This window comes from Procambarus clarkii, chromosome 89 (genome assembly GCF_040958095.1).
Source record: "Procambarus clarkii isolate CNS0578487 chromosome 89, FALCON_Pclarkii_2.0, whole genome shotgun sequence".
NCBI classification, from domain to species: domain Eukaryota; kingdom Metazoa; phylum Arthropoda; class Malacostraca; order Decapoda; family Cambaridae; genus Procambarus; species Procambarus clarkii.
Window position 1 is genome coordinate 15361038 of NC_091238.1, and position 25739 is coordinate 15386776.

General features: G+C 47.7%; 1 protein-coding gene across 2 annotated transcripts in view; it reads right to left on the reverse strand.

Moving 5' to 3' along the window:
* The window catches only part of LOC123773323 (adenylate cyclase type 2), a 76345-nt gene that overhangs the window by 39544 nt on the left and 11062 nt on the right, over positions 1–25739 (reverse strand). Inside the window, exon 1 of one of the 2 annotated variants that reach the window (XM_045766944.2) lies at positions 11885–12016. The exons of the other annotated variant lie outside the window; for it this stretch is intronic. Coding sequence (XP_045622900.1) covers positions 11885–11928 — 44 coding nt within the window. The 5' untranslated portion in view covers positions 11929–12016. Of the gene's footprint in view, positions 1–11884; positions 12017–25739 lie in introns of those variants that run through there. 2 annotated transcript variants of the gene reach the window in all.

The window sequence follows — 25739 nt, forward strand, 5'->3', positions numbered from 1 at the left end:
GGGGGGGGGGTGAGTGTGTGGGGGGGGGTGTGTGGGGGGGGGTGAGTGTGTGGGGGGGGGTGAGTGTGTGGGGGGGGGTGAGTGTGTGGGGGGGGGTGAGTGTGTGGGGGGGGGTGAGTGTGTGGGGGGGTGAGTGTGTGGGGGGGGGGTGAGTGTGTGGGGGGGGTGAGTGTGGGGGGGGTGAGTGTGTGGGGGGGGTGAGTGTGTGGGGGGGGTGAGTGTGGGGGGGTGAGTGTGTGGGGGGGGGGGGTGAGTGTGGGGGGGGGTGAGTGTGGGGGGGGTGAGTGTGGGGGGGGTGAGTGTGGGGGGGTGAGTGTGGGGGGGTGAGTGTGGGGGGGTGAGTGTGGGGGGGTGAGTGTGGGAGGGGGGTGAGTGTGGGGGGGGGTGAGTGTGGGAGGGGGGTGAGTGTGGGGGGGGGGTGAGTGTGGGAGGGGGGTGAGTGTGGGGGGGGTGAGTGTGGGGGGGGGTGAGTGTGGGGGGGGGGGTGAGTGTGGGGGGGTGAGTGTGGGGGGGGGGGTGAGTGTGGGGGGGGGTGAGTGTGGGGGGGTGAGTGTGGGGGGGGGTGAGTGTGGGGGGGTGAGTGTGGGGGGGTGAGTGTGGGGGGGGGGTGAGTGTGGGGGGGTGAGTGTGGGGGGGGTGAGTGTAAGGGGGGGTGAGTGTGTGGGGGGTGAGTGTGGGGGGGGTGAGTGTGGGGGGGGGTGAGTGTGGGGGGGTGAGTGTGGGGGGGTGAGTGTGGGGGGGGTGAGTGTGGGGGGTGAGTGTGGGGGGTGAGTGTGGGGGGGTGAGTGTGGGGGGGGTGAGTGTGGGGGGGGTGAGTGTGGGGGGGTGAGTGTGGGGGGGTGAGTGTGGGGGGGGTGAGTGTGGGGGGGGTGAGTGTGGGGGGGTGAGTGTGGGGGGGTGAGTGTGGGGGGTGAGTGTGGGGGGTGAGTGTGGGGGGTGAGTGTGGGGGGTGAGTGTGGGGGGTGAGTGGGGGGGTGAGTGAGTGGGGGGGGTGAGTGAGTGGGGGGGGTGAGTGAGTGGGGGGGTGAGTGAGTGGGGGGGGTGAGTGAGTGGGGGGGTGACTGAGTGGGGGGGGGTGACTGAGTGGGGGGGGGTGACTGAGTGGGGGGGGGGGTGTGAGTGTGTGTGTGTTGGTCATCACAGAATGCCTGGGGTCTTCAGGTTCAACCTAGAGGACAACGGACGTCTGGAGACACCTTCTCGGCCAGGTGACGGAACACGTGACGCGATAAACGAACAAATCCACAAGGGCCGTGATGAGGGTTCGACCCTACGTCCGAGAGGATCCCAGACGCGCGATATTTACCACTGCCGTTAGGCATTCCTCTTCAACGGCCCAAGAGTGTTACCACGCCTGTCGCACTTATACATTTTTCTCTGTTTTCCGGTTGCATTTTCGGGCGGAGAAAACGGTGTTGGTAGTCTCCCGGTCTACCCACAGGGAATGGCGTACCTCAGGCTCCTCCTACTCTGCTTATGGTCACAACCAGAGACTAATGTATTTCTGCCGGGATTTTTGTTTAGCGCCACCCTCGCTAACCACGAGGGTGCTGCGCCACCCTCGCTAACCACGAGGGTGTGCGCCACCCTCACTAACCACGAGGGGTGTGCGCCACCCTCGCTAACCACGAGGGTGTGCGCCACCCTCACTAACCACGAGGGTGTGCGCCACCCTCGCTAACCACGAGGGTGTGCGCCACCCTCGCTAACCACGAGGATGTGCGCCACCCTCACTAACCACGAGGATGTGCGCCACCCTCGCTAACCACGAGGGTGTGCCCCACCCTCGCTAACCACGAGGGTGCGCGCCACCCTCGCTAACCACAAGGGTGTCGCACCCTCATTTTTTTGTTTAAAAAGCATATAATATTTACAATAAAAACTCAAGGAAACATAATCACTTAAACACCAGAAGCAAAACAACCCGAGAAACAAAGTTACTCGGGTTTAAAAGATCAATATTATACAACAGTACACAACCAGTAACTAAATCAACATATTCCAAACACACTTGGTACAAAATATGGAACATTCCATACATGGGTGACAAACATACACGGGACAATAAAAGTAGGTAGCATACAGTATCGCAAAGTACAATCCATAGTAAGTCATAACACGTAACATACAAGAATTAAACCACACAATAATGACAATCACGAAAGCAGTAAACCGAGGCACCTGAACCAAACGCCCACACACACACACAAACCAGGTGACCCCAGCCTTGTGAAGGAAGAGTTGTCAGGCGGCCTCAGGGGAAGCAAGGTTCCAGTAGAGTCCCCTGGCACAACTGCGCACGCAATGTCATATTATCAAGAAGTGAGGCACTACTTATAGACTTGTACGACAGCAACGAGACTTACCTGTAACGTGTATAGGAAGTGCAGATAGTGGCCTCATTGTCCCACGGTTGGGGATAGTAGCTGATGTCATGGACCCTGCCCAGGCACTTACTGTGCCCGGCCACCTTCGCCTCCACCTGCACCGTCGGCGTCATCAGGCCAGATGACGGCCACTCTCCACACTCTCACAGTTCCCTCATGTGGTTTTCACATAACTTCTCACTAATCACCTATTTTCTTTGAATATTGTTAATCTGAGAACTTCTGTTCATGTTTTATTTTTTTCCAGTTCTCTAATTATACCACAATGTTGTTGTGATAGATGCCTGTAGACGCGTATTTCCAATACTGGGGCAGGAGTGGGTGAGGGGTGGCGCGGGGGACCAGTGGCTGACCTGACCACTGCTGCCGGGGGGTCACGCTACCTAAACTTCCTGTGGCACAGAAGACTCGCACGTTATGGGAGCTATATGGTGACGGACGGACGGAGTGTGTGGGGGGTGAGAGTGAGTGTGTGGGGGGTGAGAGTGAGTGTGTGGGGGTGAGAGTGAGTGTGTGGGGGTGAGAGTGAGTGTGTGGGGGGGGAGGTGAGTGTGGGGGGGGACGTGAGTGTGTGTGTGTGTGGGGGGAGGTGAGTGTGTGTGGGGGGTGAGTGTGTGGGGGGGGGAAGGTGAGTGTGGGGGGGACGTGAGTGTGGGGGGGGGACGTGAGTGTGTGTGTGTGGGGGGAGGTGAGTGTGTGTGGGGGGTGAGTGTGTGGGGGGGGGAGGTGAGTGTGTGGGGGGTGAGAGTGAGTGTGTGGGGGGTGAGAGTGAGTGTGTGGGGGGGGGAGGTGAGTGTGTGGGGGGGGACGTGAGTGTGTGTGTGTGGGGGGAGGTGAGTGTGTGTGGGGGGGTGAGTGTGTGGGGGGGGGGGTGAGTGTGTGGGGGGGTGAGTGTGTGGGGGGTGAGTGTGTGGGGGGGGTGAGTGTGTGGGGGGGGGTGAGTGTGTGGGGGGGGTGAGTGTGTGGGGGGGGTGAGTGTGTGGGGGGGGGTGAGTGTGTGGGGGGGGTGAGAGTGTGTGGGGGGGGGTGAGTGTGTGGGGGGGGTGAGTGTGTGGGGGGGGTGTGTGTGTGGGGGGGGGTGAGTGTGTGGGGGGGGGGTGTGTGGGGGGGGTGAGTGTGTGGGGGGGGGTGAGTGTGTGGGGGGGGGTGAGTGTGTGGGGGGGGGTGAGTGTGTGGGGGGGTGAGTGTGTGGGGGGGGTGAGTGTGTGGGGGGGGTGAGTGTGTGGGGGGGGTGAGTGTGTGGGGGGGGTGAGTGTGGGGGGGGGTGAGTGTGTGGGGGGGGTGAGTGTGTGGGGGGGGTGAGTGTGGGGGGGGTGAGTGTGGGGGGGTGAGTGTGGGGGGGGTGAGTGTGGGGGGGTGAGTGTGGGGGGGTGAGTGTGGGGGGTGAGTGTGGGAGGGGGGTGAGTGTGGGGGGGGTGAGTGTGGGAGGGGGGTGAGTGTGGGGGGGGGTGAGTGTGGGAGGGGGGTGAGTGTGGGGGGGGGTGAGTGTGGGGGGGGGGTGAGTGTGGGAGGGGGGTGAGTGTGGGGGGGGGTGAGTGTGGGGGGGGGTGAGTGTGGGGGGGGTGAGTGTGGGGGGGGTGAGTGTGGGGGGGGGTGAGTGTGGGGGGGGGTGAGTGTGGGGGGGGTGAGTGTGGGGGGGTGAGTGTGGGGGGGGTGAGTGTGGGGGGGGGTGAGTGTGGGGGGGGGTGAGTGTGGGGGGGGGTGAGTGTGGGGGGGTGAGTGTGGGGGGGTGAGTGTGGGGGGGTGAGTGTGGGGGGGGTGAGTGTGGGGGGGGTGAGTGTGGGGGGGGTGAGTGTGGGGGGGGTGAGTGTGGGGGGGTGAGTGTGGGGGGGTGAGTGTGGGGGGGTGAGTGTGGGGGGGTGAGTGTGGGGGGGGTGAGTGTGGGGGGGTGAGTGTGGGGGGGTGAGTGTGGGGGGGTGAGTGTGGGGGGGGTGAGTGTGGGGGGGGTGAGTGTGGGGGGGGTGAGTGTGGGGGGGTGAGTGTGGGGGGGTGAGTGTGGGGGGGGGGTGAGTGTGGGGGGTGAGTGAGTGGGGGGGTGAGTGAGTGGGGGGGTGAGTGAGTGGGGGGGTGAGTGAGTGGGGGGGTGAGTGAGTGGGGGGGGTGAGTGAGTGGGGGGGTGACTGAGTGGGGGGGGTGACTGAGTGGGGGGGGGGTGACTGAGTGGGGGGGGGGGTGTGAGTGTGTGTGTGTTGGTCATCACAGAATGCCTGGGGTCTTCAGGTTCAACCTAGAGGACAACGGACGTCTGGAGACACCTTCTCGGCCAGGTGACGGAACACGTGACGCGATAAACGAACAAATCCACAAGGGCCGTGATGAGGGTTCGACCCTACGTCCGAGAGGATCCCAGACGCGCGATATTTACCACTGCCGTTAGGCATTCCTCTTCAACGGCCCAAGAGTGTTACCACGCCTGTCGCACTTATACATTTTTCTCTGTTTTCCGGTTGCATTTTCGGGCGGAGAAAACGGTGTTGGTAGTCTCCCGGTCTACCCACAGGGAATGGCGTACCTCAGGCTCCTCCTACTCTGCTTATGGTCACAACCAGAGACTAATGTATTTCTGCCGGGATTTTTGTTTTACCTACTTTTCAGAGTTCAGAGGACGTATGGCGACTTATGGTCTGAGTTTCCGGGTGCCGACAGCCTCCACGCTAGCCTACTGTGTCAGTCTTCCACGTTAAACTATTTAATAGTCAGGGGTTAAAGCACATAGGTGAGCATTATTGAAGAAGCATCCCTACCAGAACCTGTCACCTTATCACTAGTTCCTGTAACCCTCTTCACTAGTTCGTCATCCCTTCACTAGTCCTTGTTATCCCTTTGTTAGTCCCTGTCACCCACTATTACCTGTCACCCATTCACTAGTACCTGTCACTTCCTTCATTAGTCCCTGTCACTTCTTTCATTAGTCCCTGACATCTATAACTAGTCATCTGAGTCCCCTGTCACCCCTTCATACACAGAGGTATGACCTACATGTTCTCTTTGTACATATATACACACAAGTGTAGCCTACTTCAGCGTACATACACACACACACACACAGATGTTGCCCTGTTCAGTGTACATACACACAGACATAGCCTATTTCAGTGTACATACACACACACACACATACGTAGCCTACTTTAGCGTACATACACACACAGATGTAGCCTACTTTAGCGTACATACGCACACAGATGTAGCCTACTTTAGCGTACATACACACACAGATGTAGCCTACTTTAGCGTACATACGCACACAGATGTAGCCTACTTTAGCGTACATACGCACACAGATGTAGCCTACTTTAGCGTACATACGCACACAGATGTAGCCTACTTTAGCGTACATACACACACAGATGTAGCCTACTTTAGCGTACATACGCACACAGATGTAGCCTACTTTAGCGTACATACGCACACAGATGTAGCCTACTTCAGTGTACATAAACACAGATGTAGCTTACTTCAATATATGTACACACACAGTGTAGTCTGTTCACAGCTGATATGCCTGAGGCAGACACCTAACCAACACCCTTGAGTACACATATCAGAATTATTCACATGATAATCGTCGGTTCTGAGCCAGTGCTTGTCTATTTTCACCCCGCCAAATAATGTTCAATTACGTGTTTTTGTTTTAGAATATTTATTAAGTTTTTTTTATATTATTACATTGAAGCACTATTTTTTTATAATCCTAGTTGTATTTATTTATTATGTAGACCTTCAGCACTGTATTTTGCTCGTTATTATTTTGCGAATTAGTCAACAGTCTACTTTGGTGGCAAGTGGAGGGGGCCTCGTACGACGTGTTTGTATGGGAGACGTGGATGGCAGCAGCTGCGCAGGTGTGCAAGCTGTGGCAGAGGAGCCCCGAGGGAGGGCTGGAGGGAGATAGTAATACCTGACGTAGGGGGTTTAACCCCCCCGAGGGAGGGAGGAACAGACGAGGGAGACAGAGTAGACGTCAGGTGTGGCTGGGGCGCCACACACACACACACACCATGCACTAAGCCACGATGGCAACCGATTATATCACACAAATGCTCTACCGCACTTCCCTCACTGACGACAACAAACACAGCAGCTTCGGGTTGGGATTATACCAAGGATAAAGGGTACTGCGGTGGTTATCGGGTGACGCGGTAAGCACAAGGGTTGAAGCGAGACTGAGGTGGCAGAGGTGCCCCCTGGTGGTGGTGGTAGAAGGCTGGCCGCAGGACAAGTATCTTATCGTATCTTTTATTGAACAAATCGACATGATGCACGCGATAGCAGCGGTATCTAGAATTTTAAGTAAATGTTATTCCCAAAGTTTTCCCTTTTTCGCTAAAAGAACTATGATCAAAATCACAACATTATTCATCCAACCCCGACATGGAGAAGATTTTACACATGTGCCGTTGATAGTACAACTCGTCTTCTTATAAATTACGTCGCTTTTCGCTCGTATGTGCACTCAGGCTAAAAATCCAAGTAATTCAAATCGGTAGCTTTATCATTTCATAAGAAAAAAATTAGAGAAAATATATTAATTCAGGAAAACTTGGCTTATTAATTGTTTTTCGACTACCTAACCTAACTTTTTCGGTTACCTAATCTAACCTAACCTATAAAGATAGGTTAGGTTAGGTAGGGTTGGTTAGGTTCGGTCATATATCTACGTTAATTTTAACTCCAATAAAAAAAAATTGACCTCATACATAATGAAATGGGTAGCTTTATCATTTCATAAGAAAAAAATTAGAGTAAATATATTAATTCAGGAAAACTTGGCTTATTAGGCAAATCGGTCCTTGCATAGTAGGCCGAGTACGACGTTCTGGCTACTAGGTACAACATATATATATATAATGTTAAATATGACCGAAAAAGTAAGATTAATAATTCTAACACGATTTTTTTTTCAATATTTCTTATTTTTTCTTCACTGTCGGTGGTAATGAAAATATTAATTCTCCAAATTTTTTTTTTTTTGGGTCTGATGCTTAGGAGCTCTTCGTAAGGGCTTCTTACATTCTCAAAGACTTCTTACACTTAACACTACACTTATGAACTACATTTATGATACACTCGATGCACTCTGTATGAAACATTTGACGTTGTTGTTTTAGATTCAGCTACTCAGAACAATAAGTTCCAGTAGCACGGGCTATGGTGAGCCCGTAATAAAAACATTTGATGATTGATGAAGATTAAGCCACCCAAAAGGTGGCCCTTTGGAGCCATTACCAGTATCAAGAGCTGATACTGGAGGTCTGTGGAGGTGCAACTGCACCCTGAGTGACGGGAGAATGTCTCTCGTGAAACATTTGACGTTGTTGTTGTTGTTAAAGATTCGCTACCTGGAACAAAAAGTTCCAAGTAACACGGGCTATGGTGAGCCCGTAGATATATAACATTTGACATAACCCTCGCTTTTTATTGGTTTGGGTGAGGTGGGTACATGAGAATGGAAGTAACTGCAGAGGGCCTATTGGACCATACGAGGCATTGAAGTGGGTAGAATATAGTTGTGTATTAATTGGCTGTTGATTGCTGGTGTTGCCTTTTTGATGTGTAGTGCCTCGCTGATATCGAGCCGCCTGCTATCGCTGTATCTATCGATGATTTCTGTGTTGTTTGTTAAGATTTCTCTGGTGATGGTCTGGTTGTGAGAAGAAATTATATGTTCCTTGATGGCGCCCTGTTGCTTATGCATTGTTAGTCGTCCTGGAAAGAGACGTTGTTGTCTTGCCTATATACTGAGTTCTTTGGGGCTTAGTCCCCAAGTGGGCATTTAAAGGCATAGACGACGTTGGTCTCCTTCAAAGCGTTCTGTTTGGTGTCTGGGTTGTTTTTCATGAGTAGATTGGCCGTTTTTTTAGTTTTATAATAAATTATCAATTGTATTTTCTGATTTTTGTCTGTAGGGATGACGTTCCTATCAACAATATCTTTCAGGACCATTTCCTCCGTTTTATGAGTAGTCGAAAAGAAGTTCCTGTAAAGAAAGAGAGCCCAGTCGACGTAAACGTTGACAACACTCCTCTTGTTGCTTATCTATCTACTTGCTTATACATGTGCCCATCTGGACTCATGAAGGGTGCCTCTTTAGTGCAGGCTTGGAGCAGTTTCCTCAGTATGCTTTCTGGCATGTCAAGAGGAGTGTGTGCCGGGTCACGATACACTCTGTCTGCTATCATCCAGATTGTTTCTGCTATCATCCCGATGCTATCGTGACCCAGTTGCGCTATATATATTTATATATATATATATATATATATATATATATATATATATATATATATATATATATATATATATATATATATATATATATATATATATATATATATAATCCTTGAGTTTATTAAAATTGTTTCGTAATTGTTCGTATTCCCCTTGCCTTGAGGATATTAGTTCCTTATATGGGCAATTAACACTAATTATTACAGCTAGGATTGTCACCTTTCGTGATTGTGCCCAATTTGGTCAGGCTTTTAGGTTTATCGGATCGCGTTGTTCATTTATTTAATACTCTAGTCAGGAGTATTATCGATATTACGAATCTGTTATCTAAATTGATATGTCAGTTTCCCATAATTGTTATCCTTGGCTTCATTATAGCTTGCCTCCTTATCATTAGCTTCAATATAGCTAATAATTATCCTTAGCTTCATTATAGCTTGCCTCGTTGCCACTGGTTTCAGTACAGCTTGTCTTTGGTTTCAATACAACTGGCCTCGTTAACAATGGCTTCAATACAGCTTGTTTCGTTAGGCTTGGCTTTAGTAGAGCTAATCTCGTTAGGCTTTGCTTTTCTTAGCATTAATCTTAACCTGGTATAGGGGTACATGGCATGGAGGATGTGATAGGCTTAGCTGGTGGAGGAAGAGTGGAGGCCAGAAACATTCCGGCTCACACTTCATTATCTGCCAGACCAGCTTCAGCAGCTTATCTCTGTTGAATCACGATTAACGATAATACCTGACCAAAAATAAGACAAAGAAGCCAGGTTTGCTCATCTCTTTAACTCTAGGTGACCTCCATATTTATCTTTATTGCACTCTATCATCGACTGAACTCTTATTATCTATTGCACTCTATTTATGTACTGAACTAGGGAATCTTTCCCTCAAGTCGTGGTTATCAGAGCATACTTTTCTCCTTGTTTACAAGCAATATTTACCTGGTAAAGAGCATGTGACTTGGGTTAATGATATGTGCTCATATCCTGTTTACAATGTGTGAATCGGTTCTGAGAATTCTCCAAGAGGCTTTACCCAGCGTCACTTTTCCAGTAGGAGCGCTGCTCTTGGTCTTCTGAGTGTGTAAACTTGAACTTGTGTGTTACTGACTGAATATAAACTCCCATTCTTCATGAGGAGTATAACCGTCACCTTGGCTATTAAATGTTGCTCTCTCCAATAGCAGAGTGAAGAGTGCTGGGTGAGCTTCACCAGCAGAGTGAGAGTGCCGGGTGAGCTTCACCAGCAGAGTGAGAGAGCCGGGAGAGAGTGAAGTGTGCTGGGTGAGCTTCACTAGAAGTGAGTGTGCTGGGTAAGCTTCACCAGCAGAGTGAGAGAGCCGGGTGAGCTTCACCAGCAGAGTGAGAGAGCCGGGAGAGAGTGAAGTGAGAGTTACCATGTATAGAGTTAGTGGCCGAGCATGGTCTCTCTCTTGGAGGGTATTAACAGCAATATACACGCCCTTCCTTATTGTTGCTCCCTGTCTTTGTTGGTACTGGTCCGTCGCCTGCCCTTGCTACGCCCTCACCACCCACGCCCTCACCACCCACGCCCACACCACCTACGCCCACACCACCCACACTCACACCCAGTTCATTCCCCATCCATAGGAGTTGTGAGAAAGGACTAAAGAAACTAAACCAACACTGAACGAAATGAGGAAGCAAAAAAGAAATGATTACCACATACAAAATACTCACGAGATTTGAAAGACGTAGACAAGGAAAGGTCATATGAGCATGGGAGGACACGAACGAGGAGTCGCAGGTGGAAGTCAAGCACCTGTGTGAGCCACACGAGTATTAGAAAAAATGTTGTTTAGTATCAAGAAAATACGTAAGTCTGCCTCATAGGTCTGGGTGTAAGTCTAAGTCTTAGGTCTGCTTCACCTAAGAAGTGGAGGCAGACTCCAAACTTGAAATGTAGCAATGGCAGAACCCTCCAGGGAATGATGAATCTATATAGTCCAGTCAATGCAAGTTTAAGAGGCGGGACCAAGAACTGAAACTGAGACATCCAGCAAGCACATGTAGGTAAGTAGAGCTACATATCAGCAGGAGGACCACAGATGCACAATAATGGCCTTGGTTAACTACTGGCCTGGGGAGCTGCCTCCAGCGGCCAGGGTGTCAAGAGTGACCAAAACTGACTCAAACTTCCCATCCACGAGAGGTGGCCCACTTTCACTTACCCCAGCTTCCGCTAACACCAGTGTCGCCATAACTTCCGCTAACACCAGTGTTGCCATAACTTCCGCTATCAACAGAGTCGCCATAACTTCCGCTAACAACAGTGTCGCCATAACTTCCGCTAACAACAGTGTCGCCATAACTTCCGCTAACAACAGTGTCGCCATAACTTCCGCAAACAACAGTGTCGCCATAACTTCCGCTAACAACAGTGTCGCCATAACTTCCGCTAACAACAGTGTCGCCATAACTTCCGCTAACAACAGTGTCGCCATAACTTCCGCTAACAACAGTGTCGCCATAACTTCCGCTAACAACAGTGTCGCCAGCACCTCACCACAAAGGCGGGTAGAAATAGCCTAAGCTACTCTATCCCTTTGAGATGTATATCTTTCTTGTCTCAATAAACATACTTGAACTTGAACCTCACCACATGAGTGAGGTACCAGCACCTCACCACATGAATGAGGTACCAGCACCTCACCACATGAATGAGGTACCAGCACCTCACCACATGAGTGAGGTACCAGCACCTCACCACATGAGTGAGGTACCAGCACCTCACCACATGAGTGAGGTACCAGCACCTCACCACATGAGTGAGGTACCAGCACCTCACCACATGAGTGAGGTACCAGCACCTCACCACATGAGTGAGGTACCAGCACCTCACCACACGAGTGAGGTACCAGCACCTCACCACATGAGTGAGGTACCAGCACCTCACCACACGAGTGAGGTACCAGCACCTCACCACATGAGTGAGGTACCAGCACCTCACCACACGAGTGAGGTACCAGCACCTCACCACATGAGTGAGGTACCAGCACCTCACCACATGAGTGAGGTACCAGCACCTCACCACATGAGTGAGGTACCAGCACCTCACCACATTCAACATGAAAGAACTGTAATTTCAACACACTACACAAATGTAAAGAGCATACACGTTTGTTGTGACACAATAATGACATGAAATACTGTAAATATATAAGGTGAAGCTGGCTACCTCACCTGGTGAAGCTGGCTACCTCACCTGGTGAAGCTGGCTACCTCACCTGGTGAAGCCTGACCATCTTACCTGCCACAGGGTGTAGGCAACTTGAAGGTGACGCTGGCAGGCATGGCGAGGCTACACCCTACTGGTCATCTCCCACCGACACAGCCGCTCTTGCTAGCCTCCAGTGACGTCTTCTTCTAATAATTAACTCAAACGAGGTATGTATTTTAATTCAATTACTTTGTTTTGCTTTCCTGAAGTGTTATGCGTGTCTTCAAGCATCAGGAACGGGAGGGAGCGGAGACGACGATGTTCCCTGCTCTCCAAATAGTCCATTGTGCTTTCTTCTGAGATTATCAACATGTTTTTGATTACCCATACTGGTTTCAGGATCCGATACTGAACGAGGTAATATTGCGACTACATATATCTTCGTCACAGGTGTTTACCGTTTCAAAATGTTGATATCCTGAGCAAGATTTTTTTTGCTGGTGATGGCTGACGACAACTGCTACTCCTGAGGTACTGTGGGGCAGCGACCTGTACCGACGCACAAGTTGTCGGTTAGTGATGGCTGACGATGACTGCTTCTCCTCAAGTATTCTGCATTATCAGGATACCAACGTCCAGTGCGCCACAAACTGCTCGTCACAAACAGGGTAACAACGAGCTTCGTCGAGGGATCTAGATCACATGTTGTTAGTAATGTTTCAGTGAACAAGCTGCCACAGTTGAAGAAAAGTACACACAAAAATAGGTTCTTCCTGATGCGTGTCAATCCACGATGGACGTGTTGGCCGCACGGGGCTGGCGGACCTGCGTCAGTACGGCTAGTATACCGCAGGGGAGGACGGTGAGGGGAACATGGCGGGGGTGAGAGTGCGTGATCTGTGATGGTGGACACAAGGGGAGGCCAGGCAGGGCCACATCCGCCCCGGGGCAAGACACAGGCACAACTGCCATCACCACCTGCCCGCCCGCCCCTTAACTGGCCTGCACATCCGCCCGCACGCCCCATACCCCCGTCCGCGCACTTGCTTATAGTCAATATCTTGCTTATGAGTAAGTGCATATATGACATACTAATTTATTGTGAATATTTGGGTTTACCTTGAAAAGCTGAATAGAAAACCATAACCTAACCTAACCTTCTTAGTATGTTATGATATTACAATTAGTACTGAACCTAGACCTATATTGGTATTACAGTTTTATAAAAACAATAAAACAAAGCTAAAATATTTAAATAAATTGTAAAGTAACTCAGGATATTGTCAAATTTTGTATAAAATCTCTATTGTTTAATAAAACTGAGACAAAAAGTTAGTATTGAAAAAAAATATGGCTTGGAATATGTCACATACCTACTTATTTATAAGCCAAAGAGTGACTATAAGCAATAAGTTATACATGTGCTGTCCTGTCTGAGAGCAGGTTGCAACCTACTCCCTGTCTCCTGTACTTCCCATACCACATACACCCCATATCCACGCCCCCCCCCATACGCCTCATACTCTCGCCCCCCCCCCCCCTATACTTGGGGCTTGACTCATAAAACTCACAACGTCTTTTTATGATCTTTTAGTTTTTAGTTTCACACCTTACTGTAGCGTCACTATGAAGAGCTCTCTTTAGTAGTGTATTGCCAGAGTGCGTACTGCGTCCGTTGATCACCCTGCCTCCTCACCCCTCACCCTACACACTCCTACCCTCACCTCCCCTCCCCCTACACACTCCTACCCTCACCTTCCTCCCCCTACACACTCCTACCCTCACTTCCCCTCCCCCTACACACTCCTACCCTCACCTTCCTCCCCCTACACACTCCTACCCTCACCTTCCTCCCCCTACACACTCCTACCCTCACCTTCCTCCCCCTACACACTCCTACCCTCACTTCCCCTCCCCCTACACACTCCTACCCTCACCTTCCTCCCCCTACACACTCCTACCCTCACTTCCCCTCCCCCTACACACTCCTACCCTCACCTTCCTCCCCCTACACACTCCTACCCTCACTCCCCCTCCCCCTACACACTCCTACCCTCCCCCTACACACTCCTACCCTCACCTTCCTCCCCCTACACACTCCTACCCTCACTCCCCCTCCCCCTACACACTCCTACCCTCCCCCTACACACTCCTACCCTCACCTTCCTCCCCCTACACACTCCTACCCTCACCTTCCTCCCCCTACACACTCCTACCCTCACCTCAGCCTCTCAACTCTGATAGCGCAAATTTAATACCGGATCAAACTTATTTAGCTTGAGCAAGCAAACCTGGATGGTCCTATCTGCTGAGGGTCATCGTCTCTATAATTATAATACCCCTACCACCCATGTGTCATCCTGCAAAGTTGGGTGAAGCTAGCTTCAAGCGTCTCTAGCCTCCAACCGTGGACAGGCAGACAGACAGGCTAATCCCACTACCCTGGACAAAACATTTCATTCACTTGGGCACTAGGAGACTCAAACCACCGACCTCAAGAGTGGGAGACGGAAGCTGTAACTACTATGCTATGTCCATATCATAGTTAGAGCCTCCGTCTCCCACTCGTATAATATATATATATATATATATATATATATATATATATATATATATATATATATATATATATATATATATATCTTGATATATGGCTTGCGCGTTCATGCAGCTTTCTCACACATGTTAAACTCAGTGCGGCCCATGCATGCGCCAGAATTTGATGAAAAACTGTACCCCAAATGGATCCATGAGTGTCGTCGGGGGTTGGTCAGTCAGGGAGCTTAGTTAATAAGCACCAGGACTGACCAATCCTTATAGACGATCATTGGTGCGGTGGTCACGGTACTGTGTACGTTTAGGGGTGATCCTGGACGGCATGGGTTCGAATCCTGGCCGGGTCAAAGAGTTCTTAGTGATCTATGGCTATATATATATATATATATATATATATATATATATATATATATATATATATATATATATATATATATATATTGACCACATTTGAAAATATGAGTTTTCCATTTTTTCAAAAGTGGTTTACCTGCATTTATTAAATGTTTATCATATCAGTGTTTATCTCTTCTTGCTGTGCGTGTGTGTGTGTGTGTGTGTGTGTGTGTGTGTGTGTGGAGGGGCCGTCGCCAAGGGCTACAGCAACAACCAGGAGCAGTGAACCCGTCTCGGCCTCTTGTCATTATCGTCTGGGTGGTGCTGTCATCCCCTCCACCCGCTCTCTCCAGCCTCCGTCTCAGTCTCCACCAACCAGAAACTCCACGCACCGCTAACTTGGATAATCCGGCCTCTACACACCGGTGACCTGATTAATCCGGCGTTTATACACCGGTGACCTGATTAATCCGGCCTCCACGCACCGGTAACGTGGATAATCCGACCTCCATGCACCACCCGCCAAACACACGACGAAACTACGACGTTGCTACAACATTCGGGAAAGTTGTAACGCCTTCTGACAAGTTGTAACAACTTTCTAACAAAGTGACAATAGTGAACGTTACGTTGTGTTCGCAGGGCAGTAACCTGGTTAATCTGGCCTCCAAGCACCGGTAACTACGTTACCGTTGGTGTGGGGCGGGGGGGGGGGTGATGGAAAGGGTGTGGGACGGGATGTGGGACGGGGGTGTGGAGCTGGGGTGTGGGACGGGGGTGTTGGACGGGGGTGTGGGACGGGGGTGTGGGACGGGGGTGTGGGACGGGGGTGTGGGACAGGGTTGTGGGGGCGGTTGTGTGGTCTTTTCTGGGTAAGAGGCTTTGTTCATATTAATGTGAACCCTGGGAAGCAGCGAGGCCTTTAACGTGTACACTACTAACCACGTGAACACCACTTGCCACGTGTACACCACATGTTGGGTGTACAATTCTACAATTGAGATGTGTATATATGTATGTATGTATGTATGTATGTATGTATGTATGTATGTATGTATGTATGTATGTATGTATGTTGATGTTGCATCCGGGGGAGCCTTGTGGGGCATCCGCATACACTCACATATTGTTTTCTACCACCTCCTATATTTTGTGTATTTTGTAATTTTATTTTATTCAATAACATAAGCTATGGGACGGTAAAGCTCTAAGCATGCTAGAAGTCGGAAGTCGTTTATTCCTGCACCCACATATATGTATAAAAAAAAATCGAGAGATGCAGGTGGGAGGAGAAAGAGGGAATTAAATAGAGAGCGCGGTGAGGGGGGGAAGGGAGTGTTGAAAGGAAAACGAAGAGTAACATCTTTTTTTTTAAATCCTTCTGTACACAAACCATATAAAAGCAAGACACAGTACCAGCGACAATGTCTAAGTTGGGCAATGTTAGGATAGCGAGAGGGAGCCCTGGTGTAAACACTGCCTGCCAGACGCACACAAACTCGGATGCGGATCACAACATTTCCTCGCCAGGTTTTAATCGTATTGATAAATGTTAGGATCTTTTATGGTTCCACTCGTGTGGAGCGAAGGATGATTATAACAGTCATAACTTGGCGTGGAGTGAGGAGGGAAACAGATGCGGGCCACGGAGGATAAGAGGGAGGCAGGTGGGGGCCACGGAGGGCCAGAGGGAGGCAGGTGGGGACCACGGAGGGCCAAAGGAAAGCAGGTGTAATCCGGGTGAAAGAGCTTGCACACAGAGTGACTCTTGTGTTGGCACTGGCCGACCACCTGGCATTCTTCCTGGCTTTATGCCCGGCTTCCATTCTGTGTTTACTGACTATTTGTCGCACCCCGCTGTCTGCCGCTTCCATGCTGTTAGCTGCTCCCAAGCTGTCTGCCACATATTACTGCCCATCATACTGTATGCTGCCTCCTCAATATATAAGGGGAGATATATAATGCCTGCCACCTCTCCTACTGCCTACCAAAACTCAAGTTTCCTGCCTGGAAGGGAAGACAACAACAAAATAATTTTCAGGTTTGGCCGGTACAACAAGGATAGAAACTGGCTGGTAAAAATAATGTTCACAAACTATACAACAACAACAATAACAACATCAACAATATGCAACAGATTAAAAATAAGTATCCATTCACGGTGAAATGACAAAGGAGAGAGATCTTCACCCTCAAGCAAGAGTTAGGCAATACATGGAGTGAAGGGTAAGGAGAAACCCCGTGTCCTCCAGTTCAATGGCCCTAAGGCCAACTACCACAATAGCATAAATAATTTCCTTCCCACTCTCTGTTTTCCCTCACTACAACTTTATACTCATGCACTCAACCCACGTGCAACAGTAATGTCCGTGCCGTGTCCCTGAACCTCATTCAAAATTCCCCATACAACCTTAACTCAGACCCATTTCCTCTCCACCTCACTTTTCCCCCACACTAGGTACACAGAGGGTAGGAAGCTTATGAATATGAATGTAAAGAAGGAATTGTGATTACGGGCTATTCATGTCCGTGCCACTTCTTGGGTGGCTTAATCTTCCTCGATCAATCATCAGGAATTGTGACTTAAGCCATGCGCACCAATATAAAAGGGATTACAGAGACGGCAAGCGAACCTACATATAAATATACGACCATAATGGAAACTGTCTGGAGTCATAACCCAAGCAGGAGAAGGAAGGAAAACGGGAAGGAGAGATGGACCTATTGATTAGGAAGTACTGGACAAAGGATCCGTCTACCCCGGGCTGAGAAAGGTTCAGTGACTGTATAACAGGAACTATACCAATAGGAGGGCCTAAGGTGTACACACAACCCAGCACACAACAGCAGCAGACCCAGGCAAGAGCACGGAAGGAAGAACTGGACAGCCAGTATTATCGTGGCAACAGCTGCTTCAGTTGTAAACAAGAATTTGTCTCTTAGTCTTAATCATGAGTACTTCATCCTTGGTGTGACAGACTGCAGGGTCAAGTATGCAAATGAAGGCAAAGACAGAACAGCGCCCCGCGGTATATATCAATCTACACAATTTGTAACAAAAATTTATTTGTAACAAAATTTATAAGAACATTTATTTTTTCATGGGGTTTTATTTTCGTATTGTTTAATTTTATTACTTCATTAAACATTCAAACTGGCCCTCCCCTACATTCCTAAACATATTGATCAGTATTCTAAGATCGGTTCCAGCTTTCTATAACATTTCTCCACAGATGTTTCTGCCTAAGATTATAGTTCTCCTAAACTGACATGGCTGCGAGCTTAGGAAACTTAGACCACAGGAAGAATATATCAACCAAAATACATAATTTAAAACTAACGCTACAATTAATTAAAAACAAAATGTATGAGAATGGGCTCATTTTTGAGACGATGTGACTGAGGCTGAGTGGGATGCGCGCTGCAGCACTACCAGAACACAATGCACAGGGAGGCGCTTGTGACCCTCTTGTTAGCATATTCAGGTCAAGTGGGAGCGTCATACGTGACGGCTGAAACACGCAATAATCGCTTCTACCTGTATTACGACTTAATTAACTTTGGGTGATTGTAAACCTGCAGGTGTGTGAGCTGTTGGTGCTGTGATCTATGTTGGGGCTGTGATGTGATAGTTGGTGCTGTGATGTGATAGTTGGCGCTGTGATCTGATAGTTGGTGCTGTGATGTGATAGTTGGTGCTGTGATCTGATAGTTGGTGCTGTGATCTTAAGTGATTTCACTGGTCAACAATTTGTCAAAAGTTGTCTGCTTCTGAGATGAAGAGATGAATTTCTAGTGCATTTTGATGTGCTGACTTCAAATATAATAATTCAAATGGGCGATTAGCTATTGGTTTATGAATAAGGGAGGTATGACTTGACTCAACAAGTGGTGGATGCTGGTCACCAAGGCTCCAGTGATGGACGGAAAGGGAAGGAGGGAACTATCAGCAAAAATCGCCAAGGTCACCACTGTGGAGCTGCCACTGATGTTGGTCATCATTGATGCACCTCAAAGGCTGCTTCGTGTTCTAATGTTTCCCTCATACGGGCTGGATTATCCAATGGATCTGATGGCAAAACATTTCCAATGTACAGCGAAACAGCTTTAATGACTCGTCTTGGCTGAAAACTAGAGCTAAACAACAAGTTGAAACATCATTTCCGTTCTCAGTGACCTCGAATTAATCAATATTGACCTCATTTGCTTCATGAACATTTTGGCTGTTGACCCGTGTTACTGGTCAAGCTCTATAATACTCCATGCTCTTATGTGACTCCGTGCTCTACGCTCTTGTAACGTGACTTGATGGTCTATGGTGTAATTATGTGACATTATGCTCTATGCTCCTCTCACTTGACATTTCATGTTCCTGTCACGTAACCTGGAGATCCAGCGCCCCTGCATGTTGACAGTAGTGCTCATGAGCTGAATATGCGACAGCATATTGTACCATGTAAATAAGGACGTCATTAGCACCTAACCACGACAACACCTAAGATGTACTGTGTTATACAAACACCTAATCAGAGCTATACTCCCCTAGAACGCCTCGTGTGTATACTGTATTACACATTACTGAGGTGAGGAGTGTGAGGAAGGGTGGAGCGCGCGTTATCGCTATCACCAGGTCGGGCGCCGGCTGAAGATTGAGATAAGAGAAAGACCTTGATGTCAGATTTCTTAATGTCACCAACACCAGTTCTAAATCTCAATCTCAATGTGTCTCTCTCCGTCTTTCCTTCTTCTTCCGTCTTTATATTCGTAGCTTTTTGTGTCTCACCTCCACTCAATACGTTTGATACATGTTTGTGTTCATATTAATTTACTAGTCTGTTTTCACCCTACGTCTGTAGACATCCACTTGTCAGCCTCTTCCTCTGACACTGGTATCTCGACAGTTTTGTCCGCACCAACACTTCCCGCACATCTCAACACCACCAACAAGCCCCAATAATCACCATCACCTATAAACACTTCCCAACACTCACCATGGGAGTGGAGGCCCGTGGATAGTAATGTTACCTTGGGAGTGGTGGGAGTTTCACCTGGGTGCACACATGGGTGAGATACCACGTAAAACGATGCATTATGTACAAGGCGGTTTGGATTCAAGTTTATGGTGACCACAAGTAGTCGCAGTGTTCACAGGTCTCACACGAACAGTCTGAGTGTTCCTACGAGCGGTTACCTTCCCATAATACGACCCATCCTCTTCAAATGCCAGAGTACCAATATGTAGTGATGGACCGCCAGTAAAACACTTTTGGGGTGTTAATTTTATAAAGTCCGGAAAATTAAAACTAGAAACCAAACTTAAATATTTCTAGGCCTAGTATACTACATACATGTGCTGCATTAAGCCTAAGACAGCGAATATTAGGCCTGGGAATACTAGGGAGAGGTTTGGTTAGGTTTTATATTTACGTCCAAATTAAATAATACAGAAGTCAACTTTCTGGTGATCCATCTCTACACACTGGTATTTTCCACCAGATAATTGCTACAAGTACTTATTTGATTTTAGGAAGACGGGCTCTCATAAACATATGCCCACCTGGAGGTGAGACACAGAGGTCTAACTCTTGACACCAGCAACTTCTTTCAGCCCTCGTCACCCGCGTCGACCCGGGGTGTTACGACTTTTACCACCAGCGAGTCGTGGCAATGAATGAATTAAATATAGAACAAGGTACCCTTCGGGTGAGCGTTGGAGTGGGTATAGCCGAGTCGTAGGTGTCGTCAAGGTCGGCCTGGCTCTCCCCGGCGTCAAGGGGGGAAGAATGGCTTTCAAAAGTCAAGGTCGTACTATGAAATAAATTAGACCTATCGGCCAGTATTATATTAGCTGACAGTAACCTTGGGGACATATCAGCCGCCTCAGTCCTTCAGGTGGAGCCCAGCAACCCGCAGAGGACAGAAGCAATTCTTCCTCTCAACTCTTTTATATGTTAAAAGATGATTTCAAGTGATTTTTAAACCAAAGTTGCTTGCATGGTCACTGTGGACCATCGGTGTTTATTTACCCATCATTGCCCCCTTATTATATACACCTGGGGAAGGATTTAGCAAAATATATGATGGATAATAAGGATGTATCAGAATGTTATGACAGCAAATAAAGTTCGTCTCGCACTGTACAAATGCCATCAGTTGGCAAAATATAAATAAACACCTTAACTACGTAAATCCAGTTGAGTCCACCTTCATAGAACAGTAATTTTCTTTTACTATGAAGGTGGACTCAACTGGATTTACGTAGTTATGGTTAACATTTCTGTTACTCTGACACTATACTCCCCCATGATCCAGTCAGTGTTTCTATTTCCATGTCATACCGCTCAGTATGTGCTGCCATCTGAGGACGGGGCGGTGCTGCCATCTTAGGGGGGGGTTGACGGTGCTGCCATCTGGGGGGCGGGGGTGACGGTGCTGCCATCTGGGGGGCGGGGGTGATGGTGCTGCCATCTGGGGGACGGGGGTGACGGTGCTGCCGGGGGTGACGGTGCTGCCATCTGGGGGGCGGGGTGATGGTGCTGCCATCTGGGGGACGGGGGTGACGGTGCTGCCATCAGGGGGCGGGGGTGACGGTGCTGCCATCTGGGGGGCGGGGGTGACGGTGCTGCCATCTGGGGGGCGGGGGTGACGGTGCTGCCATCTGGGGGGCGGGGGTGACGGTGCTGCCATCTGGGGGACGGGGGTGACGGTGCTGCCATCTGGGGGGCGGGGGTGACGGTGCTGCCATCTGGGGGACGGGGGGGGGTGACGGTGCTGCCCTCTGGAGGTAACAGTGCTGGTCACTGCTCCTCCCATCTCTTGTATTTCTATTATAAATTGACGATCACATTTATTTTGTCGATTATTTTTTAAAGAACTTGAATGTTAAATATGGTTTAACATTCCCCTTGTGTGTCCTTCCCTCCCCTTGTGTTTATGGATTGACCATAGTCTTTTTTATATATTTAAGAAATCCAATAAATCGGGCGAAAAGATAACTTTCAAGATAATCCACTTAAGGGTAAAGGTTGGGAAGGCGGCCCTAGAGAGTGAAGCTCCTTTTTTTTTTTTTTTTTTTTTTTTTTTTTTTTCGCAGGGATAATCCTGCGCGGGCCCTAAGCCTCTGGCTGGCCCACTAAGTGATGCTCGTTTCTGGTTTACCTGGGCGGAGGATGAGTATGTATGACCCGTATGGTCGCTTCAGTAAGATTTTGCCATATGTGTTTAACAACTTCCTCTGCTCTGTCGAATCGAAGGTGAAATCTTAACGGGTTTGTAACTGTGCACTGTGTTAGATAATGTTCCAGTGGGTGAAGCTCCTGCCAAACGTTCCAACAACTTTTAACACCTAACAATTGTAACAACCAATATAGCAAGTTGTAACAACGTTCTAATACGTTATAACAAGATTTAACAATTTTATTATAAGTTGTAACAAGGGAATCACAGGGACCGTTATGTTGCGTGTTTGGAGGGAGAGGTTAAGATGGAGCCGCAGCTCTCCGAGTGACTTCAACGCGGCCAAGACGTTGGCCGGGAGCGCAGGCGGGCGGGCGGGCCGCCACTCCCTGGATGAAGAACGCCAGCACAAACTAGCCTAATCTCTCCTCATATGACCTCGACTATGGCCGGCATTATTTTCCCGGAGAGCGGGAAAATTTATTTTACATTATGTTGATAATGACATTATTTTGGACCCGAGACCCCATGCTGATCAATACAATTTTCCGTACGTTAATTAGACCAGAAATGCTGACCAATATACTGTCTTCCACAGAAAACTAAAAGGCAATATATAGCAATTCCAGACAATTCCTCCCCGGGTTACAACATTCTCAACACGATGCCGCTTCAGCAGCAGCGGCGTGTATACCAAGTACTCCGCAGTTCAGATACTAACCGCATATATTATATAATGTTTCTCATTATAACTCAAACAAAGATATACGAGTTGCCCAAAGCAGAAGGCAGCAGCAGCAGGTTAGGATTGATGAAGCTGTTAACTTCAAGCAAGTCATGTCACCCGCGACCCGGACGCTGACGTCAGCCCCCGGGATTAAAGAGTACAGGAAGTATTGGCTTAGAGGATTCCAGATTACTGAACAAACTATTTCTCAGAGACTGTACCAGTTACAGTGATGTAATTTATATAGTCCTGGCCTTAGATTTATGATGTATAGAACGCTAGATTTAATGTTAAGAGGATTCATTAGTAGGGCGTTCGTGAGCTCAATGTTTCTGGTTGGAATAATTAGAGGTAATGGTTTTTATTATGTGTGTACCTTGTGGAGGCTGATGTGTTGTATTCCCTCCCCTTGTTTGTCCTTTCCTGCCTTTGTGTGTCTCTGCCCTTGTGTGTCCCACACCTTGAGTGACCTTCCCCTTGTGTGTCTGTCCTTAAAAGTAATTGTCTAAAAGTCAGAGTGTGTGATGATCAAAACATTAACATAACAAAGCCACTTGAGTGGCCGGGACGCTGCCTCAGCAGTCGTCGTCTGACCTCTTTATACCCACCAGTCCCGCACCTGCTAAACTGTAAATGCGAAAGCTCGGCTAAAAATAATGTCAACTCTCATCTACCAAAGAGATCAGTGCACTTCTCAGCCTACTATTCAAGGCCCGATTTGCCTAATAAGCCAAGTTTTCATGAATTAATGTTTTTTCGTCTACCTAACCTACCTAACCTAACCTAACCTAGCTTTTTTTGGCTACCTAACCTAACCTTACCTATAAATATAGGTTAGGTTAGGTTAGGTAGGGTTGGTTAGGTTCGGTCATATATCTACGTTAATTTTAACTCCAATAAAAAAAAATTGACCTCATACATAGAGAAAAAGGTTGCTTTATCATTTCATAAGAAAAAAATTATAGTAAATATATTAATTCAGGAAAACTTGGCTTATTAGGCAAATCGGGCCTTGAATAGTAGGCTTAGAAGTGAGTTCTGGCTACTAGGTACGACATATATATATATATATATATATATATATATGTCGTACCTAGTAGCCAGAACTCACTTCTCAGCCTACTATTCAAGGCCCGATTTGCCTAATAAGCCAAGTTTACCTGAATTAATATATTTACTATAATTTTTTTCTTATGAAATGATAAAGCTACCCTTTTCACTATGTATGAGGTCAATTTTTTTTTATTGGAGTTAAAATTAACGTAGATATATGACCGAACCTAACCAACCCTACCTAACCTAACCTAACCTATATATATGTAAGGTTAGGTTAGGTAGCCAAAAAAAGCTAGGTTAGGTTAGGTTAGGTAGGTTAGGTAGTCGAAAAACCATTAATTCATTAAAACTTGGCTTATTAGGCAAATCGGGCCTTGGATATTAGGCTGAGAATTGCATTCTGGCTACTAGGTACGACATATATATATATATATATATATATATATATATATATATATGTCGTACCTAGTAGCCAGAACGCACTTCTCAGCCTACTATGCAAGGCCCGATTGGCCTAATAAGCCAAGTTTCATGAATTAATTGTTTTTCGACACCCTAACCTACCTAACCTAACCTAACCTAACTTTTTCGGCTACCTAACCTAACCTAACCTATAAAGATAGGTTAGGTTAGGTAGGGTTGGTTAGGTTCGGTCATATATCTACGTTAATTTTAACTCCAATAAAAAAAAATTGACCTCATACATAATGAAATGGGCAGTTTTATCATTTCATAAGAAAAAAATTTGAGAAAATATATTATTTCAAGAAAACTTGGCTTATTAGGCAAATCGGGCCTTGAATAGTAGGCTGAGAAGTGCGTTCTGGCTACTAGGTACGACATATATATATATATATATATATATTGCATGTTTTAACATGCGTCACATGTACAAACATGACTTACATTCCTGGAAAAAGACTTTTATCCCTGGCATTTCAATATATTCGTTACATGTACATAAGGTCCATATACGATGGTTTGGTAACCATACAATATTTAACTGATGAAGATACCAAGTTTAACTCCTGTTACTCACCGTTGATTCGTGCAACAGAAACGTAAAAATATTCACGTGTATACGCAGCCATCGTGGGTAGTAACGTCTTACATAGTGATCAGTTCAAGACACAGGTGAGTGACTTACCTTAAACAACCGGGTGAGAACAAGTCCTTGAAGGGTCTGGCGGAAGGGAAACCCGCCTGGCTCCACACCCACGACAAGTCTTCCTCTCTTTTCACATAAGGTCCAAAATAAATAAAAATCCAGCTTATTCTATTGGCATATGAACACTTTATACACTATATGAGGCACAGGGGAGAGGGGCAGTTGACAAGATTGCCTGAGGAGTGTTAGTGGTGACGGCCGCCTGGAGCACACACACACTCTTGAGTGATCAACTCTTCACCAGACTTCCTTATCGTCTTATCAAGGATGATCGCGCCTTCACACCCACTCATCCCTTTTGCTCCTCGTCATTATCAACGCAGAACTGGTCATGATCCGTCATCATCAACATAAAGTACACATGAAGACAAATAACAATTAGATCTGCATAACAATTGTACATAACAATAATTCTGCCGACATCTCTCCGGCGTAGATTATACCAGAGCTTTCAACACCGGAGATGTTGGTGGCTTTACCGTCATATTCTAGGCCAATGTTCTAAAGGTTCCCCATCCACACCACCTTCGTGAACAACCAGAAGTTGGCAACCACAACACAAGGTTACCTTGCCATGATTTCAGGGCTCGATGTCCCCGCGGCCCGGTCCTCGACCAGGCCTCCTCCTCCAGGAGGAGGAGGATGAACACTGAGAATATAGAGCAAGATTGCTCAGTCCCCAGTCATCTCAACTCATCGTACATTATGTCTGTGTCAAACCTGCTAATTTGTATTAACTTATCCCCTTCCTCCGAACATGTTGAGGAAAGTTTCAGCAAAACCCATTATTTAGCGACACGCATCAACACCAATAATATTGTGAACAAATAACTTTGAAGGGTTAATATTTCAATTTCCTTCCCAAGTGAATAATAAAATAATAAATTATTGCGAACTAATTTTAGCTCTTTCGGTCATAACCATTA